At 35.0% G+C, this 10,888-nt stretch overlaps 1 protein-coding gene across 3 annotated transcripts; it reads right to left on the bottom strand.

The window, feature by feature from the left end:
* Positions 1-4,358: 4,358 nt before the first annotated feature.
* On the bottom strand, positions 4,359-9,431 carry LOC125040133 (vacuolar ATPase assembly integral membrane protein vma21-like). Of its 3 annotated transcripts, none has more exons than XM_047634643.1 (2): positions 9,252-9,431; positions 4,359-5,102 (listed from the first exon to the last, which is right to left on the bottom strand). In XM_047634643.1, exon 2 carries the CDS (start codon positions 5,083-5,085, stop codon positions 4,753-4,755), a length of 333 nt encoding a protein of 110 aa, XP_047490599.1. In that variant the 5' UTR covers positions 5,086-5,102; positions 9,252-9,431; the 3' UTR covers positions 4,359-4,752. The 3 variants fall into 3 exon arrangements, with proteins under 3 accessions (XP_047490599.1, XP_047490601.1, XP_047490600.1); XM_047634645.1 differs by having other exon boundaries at positions 9,187-9,265; XM_047634644.1 differs by having other exon boundaries at positions 9,176-9,264.
* Between the last annotated feature and the right edge of the window lie 1,457 nt (positions 9,432-10,888).

Genomic DNA, 10,888 nt, shown 5'->3' with positions numbered 1-10,888 from the left:
CAATTATTTTTTGGGTGGTATTTTTATTATCTTTACCACAAGCAGTCTTAATACATCAGTATTTGACAATGTTTTGGTGGCCATTTCTAATGCATATCATCATTGGTAACAAATCTCTTCCACTTCAGTTGCACATTAAAATTTTCATACTAAGGTTAAAAAGCAAAAATATAGAATTAAGATAAAGTGCTTGAATTCCATGGAATGTTTATACACTATCCTTCATTAAAATTTGCAACAAGAAAAAGAATTAAACATCCCAGAAGCTGCCAGTCAAAATGAACCCCAGACCAGCTACCACTGCAAGCCAATTTTCAATTTATCTCATCTTATCTTATATTATCTAATTTCCCTTGAATTATCTAATAAAATGCCTCTAAGAATAAAACTTGACTGTAAACTCTATAAAGCATACATCCAGCATATCCTCAACAAGACTGAATAGCATTAAAATATAACTAACTTGTGTGGTATAGATATGTTATAGGCAGTCCACTGGTTAAAATGATTAAGCCATGTCTTCATGTTAAAGATAATATGCATATAATGGTCTAAATAAATAACAAGTACTTTTGTTAAGGCATACTTTTCACAGATGTTTCATACACGAAGGAATATAAATACTAACACAGACTAAAAACCAGTACACCTGATGAAGCAAAGTGCCCATATCCATAGTTGATTACTTGCAATGCAAATGTACCATTATTACTTTTTTTTTCAAATCATGAACCAGTCACTGAATGTAAGGGTTTAAATTATGAATCCTCCACAACAAATGAATCAAAGTAATATTAATAAACCTGAGGGCATGATTACTGCTGGCATCAAGATGCACTGTATATTGTAAAGTTTGATGTAAATTACAAGCAGTATACACCAATAAATTCCAAGATTAAGCAGCTGTAGTGCTTTGTACGACAGTCTTGATCATTTTAATTTTTCAATTAAAAAGAAGTGGTTTAAATTCATATTTCATGTTGGGGAGTGATTTCATGGACTTTTCAAGAATGACTAACAAATAACAAATAATGGCAATAACTTTTGATATGGAAAAGCTAAAGATCTGATAAATAATGTAATGATAAATTCTTGAATAGAATCTATATAATTTCTAAATTTGTATTTTCTAATAACAGCACGGGATAACTAATGCAGTTTAAAAAATGGTTAGCCCTTTGCTGACAGTGAACCTATAAAAATTTAAATTATTTGATTCAATATATTCAGTGACAAGGTACAATGAACACACTTTTGAACATTATTTTCAGATATGTGGAAATGTAAACAACTATTTTTTTTTTTACTCCTCTGTCTGTAACAGGCCTTATCTATTAATATTATAGTAACGGTGAAATAAGCTATCACAAGCAGGCCAATCCTTCCCTATACATTACACTGGACTATTCATCCCTTTCCAACATCTGAACTAAAACAGTTAAGTTCTCATCAACAAATTCTATGGAAATAATAATCTTGTCATAAATCATATGCTATAGTAAAAGGAATAAAAGGGAATAAAAAATAGGGGTCAGAGATCAAAAAACTAATATTTCCAATAATAAATGTTAATAACCTAGAGTCATCTGAATATGTGTACGAAGCTATGAACAGCAATACAAACACTGTGATGTGTACAGGGAAAATTGTATATGCTGCCATAGCAGGATTGAACTTGCCAAGAGTTCCTCATCAGACGTAGTTAAAATGAAAAATGCCTTATCTTTGCCACATCTGATGAGGAACTCATGACACTGTTATTTCTCTCTTATTGTGGCAGCATTTGTTTTTCATAAGAAGCTACATGAAACATTTTCCTTACAGTAAATATATAAATCAATAAGTTACAATAAAAAATGAGAGAGTAGTGATTGTTTTATATATATATATATATATATATATATATATATATATATATATATATATATATATATATATATAAAGAGAGAGAGAGAGCTAATATTTATTAATTGAACATATTCTGCTGTTTCAACATCATTAGCGGCCTCTTCAAATATAGTGATAGCGTGAGGCTTGGGGGCAAAGCCCACAGGTAAGGAAGTGTAATATGACATGAAATGTCATATGGTGCTATGGTAAATTAGAGTAGCAAAAAGGGTTAAGAACGAGTTAATGATTAGGGTGAAAGTTATAGGTTGAACAGTACTAGAGGGTGTTATGGTAGTGAAAAGGGTAGAGAGGGGAAACTGATGGGGTATAGTTTAAGGTAAAGGTTATTAGAAGGGGAAGGAGTTTAGGTAGCCGAAAGCATTATGATAAAGTACTGTGGTGAAAACTGCAAAAGAGGAGTTTAACGATCAGGAAAAGTGGACAGAAAAAGGGGATGAAGAAAGGAATAGGAAAGAAAAAGAAGAAAAGACCATGCAAAATTAGTTGAGGCAAGGGCTGAGGACCTAGGTATGGGCGATCCTCTACCTTGGACCTCAGTCCCTGTCTCCTAAGCCCCCCCACAACAAAACAAGGGATGGAGAGGAGAGAGCTAATACTTAATGGCAGCCTTATACAGTTTAATTTTACCTTCAAGTACTTTGAACTGCATATAAAAGTAACTTAGGTAGTATAACAGCATGGTATAGGCTGTTGAGAGGGACACCAACATATATAATTGATATCTTTAATATAGTTTACTCAAAAAAACTATTTCTACTATAAGTCTCATAGGCCCTAAATCAATCTTGTTAAACAATTGTTATATTATGCTAAATATGAAAAGCTAGGAAATAATATAATTATTTCCAATATTTATAGTTATTTTTGTAAATATTCTACATATCTCACACAGTAATATTTAAAAAACTAAACCAAAATAAAATTGAGGGCAAATTGAAACACATGACCAGACTGTTGCAATAAGTGTAATCAATGCCTCTGAGAAATTTGACTCTTCAATTGGATAGTATATGATAACAAGAGCAGTTGCCAAAAATATACCTCTGCAGAAATTAGGGACATTATCTGCTCAGTATAAATAAGTCTCTCAATCTTAATCATCTTTTATTATGAAAGAATTAAAATACTGTCCCTACAAGGTGGTAAGATTGCATATGACTTTAAAGTACTATAAAGAAATATAATTTCAAAATCCTTGATTCTAGCCAATTCTTTTTCTCTCCTACTTTCATCTTCACACTTTGCAATAATAGATATTATAGATAAGTACATGTCCACTTGCACCTTTTTAAATCAGTTTGAATTAATTTTAGCTTAATGTTCAAAAAGATAATGAATATTCTCACATATATCAGTACAAGCTGTTCTCAACCCATTGGAACTAAATAGATACGCTTTCCAGGATAGTTTAATTTTGTCAATTTTATTACACATAAATGGCTTCCTAAATGCTTAGTTACCTGCCTGACCTTGCCTGTTTACCCCATTCCTTGATTATTATTATTTCTAATATGCTTGTTATTTATTACTATTTTTAGGATAAAATGATAAATATTTATTACTACTATATCATGATAAAAAAAAAACAGTAATAGTAATGAAATCCAAACTTTTCTTTTCAAACATATAAGGAATGGAGTAAAAAGCAGGAATAAGAAATTCTGGCAGCCTTTAAATGTCATGAAAACCAGAAAACAGCGGAGACAGCATATATACAAGCACTCCTGGCATCAATGGGTTAATTTTGGCCTCGGATTTCAGGTTGAGAAACACTGGTGCTGTTCTTTACTATCTATATCTATCAATACTCTTTCAGTGGCCTTTGTTCTCTGCTCGCCAGGATCCTGTATTAGTGCTTTTCCCTTCCTCTTTCTTTTTCGTCTACTCATCTTTCTTTTTTTACTGCTCTTTCCCCCTCCTTCTACTTTTAATGATCACCCTCCTCCCTCCCACTCAATCTTCCCCTACATGTAATCTACCTAAAAGGCTTAGTAAATACAGTTTGCTTTTAGGACACTGCTCCTTCTCAAATATGTCACTTAGTAAAAAAATCTTGCTCTAGGAGACTGCTCATTCTCAACTATATATTATTGCCCAATCTTTAATCTGTATCCAAGCTGTTCCATGGCAAATTTCCTTCTTTGGTCAAGTAAAAAAATCCTACACTGGACCAATCCTAAAAATCTACATGATGCACAATTTCAGTGAAAAATATCAGCTTAATGTTATTGCAAAAAGAAATTAGTAATAATGAAAGGATTGTACTTGCTAATCCTACTTCATTTTTACCATGAAATTAAACCTTTAATAGCTACTAATTGTACTTGGCCTTAGGCACAAGAGACTGAAAAAAAACTAATAGAATATAGATGTTTAATACAGCTCTATCTTCTCAGGTGATTATGATAACTTAATAAATCCTCCAACTTGGGGAAATGATACAACGGTTAAATTCTTACTCCATATAATATAAATCTAAAGGAATTAGTACAACACTAACAATAAGAATATATATTTACACACTAACATACCTGGTACAGTATTCTAAATTTTGTCTAACCTCTTCAGAAATTTCTAAATTCTTTATAGTCTTTGGCATCTCTTTTCTTAAACTATTAGGTACTCGGAATGTACGTAAATGTTTCTAAATATTACGGAAATCTGAGACCCAAAGTCTATACTAGTTTTGCGCTATCAAAAGAATAAAGAGAAAGCCTCCCTATAAATATTTTTCTGACACATGTGATGCAATGCTACTAAAAGGTTAGTCAGAATAGGACTACTGTACGCCATTCCTCAGACAAAAAGAAAAAAAAAAAAAAAAATACAAGACTTGCAACTTCAGTCCTGTTTACTGGCCGCCTTGACCTTCCTCTCGAGCTGCTCGTCTTTAAAGGCCTGGTACACGTAGCAGAATATCACAGCCTGGATCACTACAACTGCTGCGATTGCTGCGTAAATGTAGCTCTGGGGCGGCTGGACCCCATGCTCCTCTTCCACATAGTTCTTGCTCAGGTAGTATGTGGCGATAGGTAGTGTGAACATGGCGACACTATGGATGAAGAGCTTCAGGAGAACTTGGGCGGGAGTGGGAAGCTTTGGGAGTTTTTCGGTTTTCTTGCTTACAGTTACTGGCTGGTCAGCCTTGGGGATAACACTGTCTGTGGTTGCCATCTTTGTTGTTATTTGATCTGGAAAATATCAGCTTTAATTAATCTCTTTTATAGATGACAGTACATTATGACACAATGTATCTTGTTTAATAACTTAAATTAGACCAGATTTATGATAAATGTTATATTCTTAAATCATTTCTACCATTTTACAGGCTAACTTGTATTTACGCACAACAACTGCATATTACGAAATAATATAGCAAACTAAAATGAACATTGCATAAACAAAGTAAAGGTACTAAACAACATATTAAGAAAGAAATTCATATAAAATATCATTCCTCACATATATATAATATTTCAATAGAATGTAATACTGCATATGCCTATTTTCTTTGCATTTGTAGAATTTCAAACTGAAGTTATGCTTAAATAGCAACCAGGTGGATAGTAGTCATAATCCCACGTGCATGGGTGATATGTACTATGATGGACAAAGGTAACAACTTTCAGCCCTATGTGCGAAGCTGAGTAGAACTGCCTATATCATAATTGTATTGAAATACTGAATATGTAGTGATACATGAATACCCATGAAAATGCATTTTTAGGGTAGTCTAAATGATGATTTCTGAAGGATAAGGCTGTAACAATAAATGTTAATTCATGTGTATGTCAATGTCATGCGTCTATCATGGTTGGTTATGATACCAAAGTTGGGTTTTGGGGGCACACCAAAGCACCTAGGTGGGGATTAAGTTGCCAGAAGGCATTGTCAGGCACTCAAGCACCATCTGGCACCATGCCAGATAGTAAGGAGTTTGTTACTTGATCTCTGACAGACCTGTAACTGTCTAGCATACATGCTGTGCACAAGTGAGAGTTCCTAATTACCCCGCTTCACAAGAGACAAAGAAACTGAATATAACAAATTATATTCACAAAGCAAGCATACATTCTTTTTGTCTTATACTACTGGCCCAAAGTAAATCCACTTCAATCATCCAAATGACAATACTTCATATGATAAATATATGCAAGAAAAGAAAGAAAGAAAGAAAGAAAGAAAGAAAGAAAGAAAGAAAGAAAGAAAAAAGTAAATGAGTAAAAATTACATGCACTTAACTATGACTGCTTAAAATCAACAAATAAAAGGTTAATTGAAAGTGTTTCTACAACTACTTAGATTTAAAGAAAATATACAAATTTGTACCGTGGATATATTATAACTTTTACCAAACATACTTTCTCACAGACATGCAAAAATAAATGACTATTTCTAAACATCTCAACATTTAGGATCATATCTGCTTGAGACTAAGCCCTGTAACAACCATGGTCTTCCCACTTTCACACACAAAAACCTCCACCACATAAATTTTAGAAGATAGGACTGGCTGGTTCCTTGTTTGTAGACCACCAGGGTAGTCTTCAGGCTCTTTTTTTACCAGAATATACACACGCAAATTTCTGGCACTATCAGTGTAGGGTTAAAGATACTTATAATACCAATTTTAACTGTCAATTAACTTCATCATATGCTATGAAAAAACAAGGCTCATTTTTCTGTTTTGGTCATCAGCTTTAGGAGGGATCTGATAGGTTTGCCCCCTATTATAACTGGAGGTCCCTCAATTTGTTCCGGTGTGTTGACCAAGTTGGCCTTTCTTTGAAGGCCACATGTTACAAAGCTGGACTTCCCGACTTGAATCAGGTGAGAATGAATAATGGAAAGCATTCCTGACCATACAGCCCCTCAAAATAATTTATGCAACTGGGGTTCCAACTGCCCTCAAAATTAGGTTTGGTAAATATTGTGCAATGAGACCAAAAATGTCAAAATATTTTTCTCCTGGATGATAACTTTGAGGTTCAGCAACATATCAAATTTTTGAAAGTCTTAAAACACAGAGAAAGAGATTAATAGTACATTCTACAAAAAAACTGAAACCTTGAAGAAATGCTGACTGGATTTTACTGGGAGGAAGTATGACTTTGAAGTTAAGGCTAACTTGATCACATGGGATAATTGGAGAGAGAAAAATTCATATGATGGCCATAAAAAACAAATAAATTGATCACGGGTAAGAAAAACCTGCACTAAGTAAGTCCTCAATCATATATCAAGGACCATAGATCTATGTGATGCAATGTCATGGTCTCCTTGCTTCATGCTCTGGCAAAAGACACCAAAATTGTGCCACATATATTATGCAGGATGCTTGGCTTGGGTATTACTGGAAATGACACCTGACATCGAAACTGAAGAATTGTAAAAGATTATGATATAAAAATAGAAGCTGGACCCAAGGAATGGAAGTTGAGATTCCATTGTGGCTGGACAGTTCAAATGCTGTTGAGAAAACTGTTTCACTTTCTTTGCAGAATACCACAGTAATAATTAAAAGGAATGGAGATTAGTTGTTCTAATTTCAATCAACAATGGAGACAATTCCAATGACCCAAAAGTTGGCCCCCATGGAAATATTTCTTATGTTAAGAAATTACCCAAATTGGTATGAAGCACAGACATTTACTCTGACTCTATCCTGCCAAAACATACTTTGTGAAGATTCTGCAGACCAGGCAGGTGGTGTGAGGGTGAGAGAATGTATTACACCTCCCTGGAATGGGGGTCTGTGTACAGTACTGTGAATATGCGTCACTAAAACACATTTGCCTAGGCTCCATCTAACTAAAACATATGGGATAAGGTTTTAGCAGAACAGGCAGGGTGTAGGGAGGGCAGTGGCCCCCTTGAAAGGAAATTTAAGGGGCAAGGACTGTTCTCTCAATACTATGAATGTGCACTGCAATAGCAAAATTATTAAAGGATTTATCTCAAACTTTCACTTTACTTATTTCTTTGGTTAATCTTTATGGTATAGACACAGCTAATGAAACTGACGATGATAACCTTATAGAGGACAAAAAGTTACCAGTACTGGAAGTAATTTGCAGACACGAATAGTAATGCCACAAATAAAGGAAAAAAATTTAATCCCTCGGTGTTCCTAAGTTTCAGCTCTATCTTGCCATGCATATCAAGGTGGAGAAAATGTTTGAAAGGGGCCATCAACCCTCTTTTTAGGCAGCGTCCAATGGGCATACCCAGTCATGGCAACTTAAATTGTTGATTGTGACATGTAATCAGGAACTTCATCTCTGGAGAGCATCTGCACTGAAATACCAATACTTCTAAGTTCCTCAGCTATTAGGGCTGATATGCTAGTTATGATCTGTTTGCAATGAGACCGACTGTTTGATTCTTTGCAACACAATCTGAGTGAACAGAAAAATCTAATGTTCCCCTGAAAATTTATATAAGGCATTTCCCATACCTTAGCCACGGTCAAGTCAGAGAAATACAGTAATTGTTTATTTGGCTTGTTTGTTAAATTGGCTTAGTTTCAGGATCTAACTTGGTATTCTTTTAACCCAATGCTGACGGGTGAAGAAAATACATAAAAATTCTACACGCTGGAGATTAGTGGCAATGAGCAGACATTAGGTGCGAGAGTCTGCTGCATCAAGCCAAAAAACCCGCTCCAAGCCGTACCCTGCAGACCAAGCGGCTTGTTATGACATCTTTAGGCATAGCCCGTCAGTACCGAGTTAAAATACTTTCACATGACCAATCACAATGGTAGTGGTACTGATGGATTCCTCTCACCCTCTACTACCCATGTACATTAGACATTTGCTGTGGAAACCCCCAAACCTCCATCTATAAGACCCCAGTTGCAGGGGAGGAAACAAAGATACCAAATTGCCGGGTAAAATATAAATAATATACATGGAATATGTGACATCACTATTATATTTACGGTATAGGTAAAGTTCTGACTAGCCGTCTTTAAACCGGAAAAAAATATATGCATGTGATAGAGCAAATAAATAGAAGGTAAGAATGGTTAGGTTTGGTTTTCGGGTTCGCCTGATACCCTGGTTTAGAGACTCTCGCTAACAATTACTATTTACAGAATAAGACGCTATATTGTGTAATGCGAGAGACTGTGGCCCTAAATCTACTGGGATCTGCGGCTGAAGAACTGTCAAAAAATAAGTGAAAAGCTAAGTATATTATGTTATATACTTAGCTTCTCATCTGAAAACTATCTGTTCGATGTAACAAAAAAGAAATCCACCTTGTAATTACAGACAAACTGATGATTCTACGAAAGCAAAGCTGAGCCACAATATATGTAAACAAGACTTAAATACCTTTTGTTTTCTCCAGTCACCTGACTTCTATCAGCTGATCAAGCACTGTTTCCTTCATCATGTTAACTTTGTGAGAGATTCGTTGTCTTATAAGTATTTCTTTTCACCTTCATTTCAACTTTTGTTAGATCTATGTCTAGTTAGATTTTCATCTCTTATTAGCAAATTGTTTTAAACTTTAGATCAGATTATTTTGCTTAAAATTTCTTTGAAAAGCGAAATTTGGGTTCTAAATGCAAGATCCGACACTGTTTAAGTTTATGTTGACTTGAGGAGAGATGATCGCGAGCAAGGGAATGATTGAAAATGTTATTTTTTTGTTTGTTTGACTGAGTAACTTTAAACTAGTACAGGTTACTGCTATATATGTCTAGTTTATGCTTAAAATAATTATCGTGTAGATATTTCACTTCGAAGGAGTGAAATATTCATTTAAATTTTTGTTTTTAAATCTACTCTCTCAGTGAAAGATCGGTACAGTAAAGGGACCATACAAGCATAAATTATGACATTTTTCGGATCTGTGATGAAAGGATATTGATGGCGATGATGGCAGCAGTTTATGATAAAGCACGATTTAAAATGTGCAACTGCATGTATCCCGTGATATAAAATGATAACGGTGATAATTTGTAAAGCACTATGCCGCCGTTCTTTCGATTTTGTTACGGAGATAAGTTTCATTTGTTTATGTATGAGAAAGACAAGCTATTTATCAGTGTTTAAAAAAAACTATAAACAAAAGCCTTGAAATACAAGATAAAGCGCACCTGTTGGGAATTCCCAGTGTAATATTTTGAAATTAGGGCAAACTGTTCGAAAATTTTACTTCTTTTTCCTTTTCAACGTTTGATCAAGATATTTCTCTCTCTCTCTCTCTCTCTCTCTCTCTCTCTCTCTCTCTCTCTCTCTCTCTCTCTCTCTCTCTCTCTCTCTCTCTCTCTCTCTCTCTCTCTCTCTATCTATATATCTAACTATCTTTTTCACACGCACACGCACACTTGCTCACCCACTATCCCACACACTGACTCACCCACTCATTTGCTCACTAACAAGCCCACTCACACACTCACTCTATTCCTCCCCCCCCCCCCCTCTCTCCCTCTCCTACTCATCATAATCAACATTAACATTATTAACATGGTTTTCATCATTGTTATTGCAACCAATACAAGTATAGTAGTGTACATTTTCACCCTTATTGACACAACTACTCTCACAAACCCATGAAAGAGCAAGGAAAAAGGTCAAGAGGCCACTACCTGCCTCTGTGGAGATGCCGCCCCCGGGACACCTGTGCGCGCACTTCAGGTCGGACACTAAACTTAAAACACATGGGGACAAATACCACCGAGTATCCCTGGTCCTAAAAAAAATAGACCCTTTCAACAAGATAAAGGGATCAGCCTCTACCTACAGTGAGTCTTGGAAATGGTCAATTGATAAGTGATGGTTCCAAATGATCTTTTGAGATGCATTACCTGGAACATTATCAGTTTACAGAAATGCAAGGCAACCCTCTCTCAGTATCTTCACTTTGAAGATGTTGTGTGTTGCCTTCATGACAAACCTAATATTGCTAATCCTTCTCCAATAGGATTTGGTACACTAAGAATACAATTCCATCAAAAGTGATC

The sequence above is a fragment of the Penaeus chinensis genome, chromosome 28, assembly GCF_019202785.1.
Source record: "Penaeus chinensis breed Huanghai No. 1 chromosome 28, ASM1920278v2, whole genome shotgun sequence".
Classification (NCBI taxonomy): domain Eukaryota; kingdom Metazoa; phylum Arthropoda; class Malacostraca; order Decapoda; family Penaeidae; genus Penaeus; species Penaeus chinensis.
This window is presented reverse-complemented; position numbering and strand designations above follow the sequence as displayed.

Excerpts from the sequence above, each read along its gene's own strand:
- LOC125040133 (XM_047634643.1), bottom strand. The coding sequence starts at position 5,085 with ATGGCAACCACAGACAGTGTTATCCCCAAGGCTGACCAGCCAGTAACT.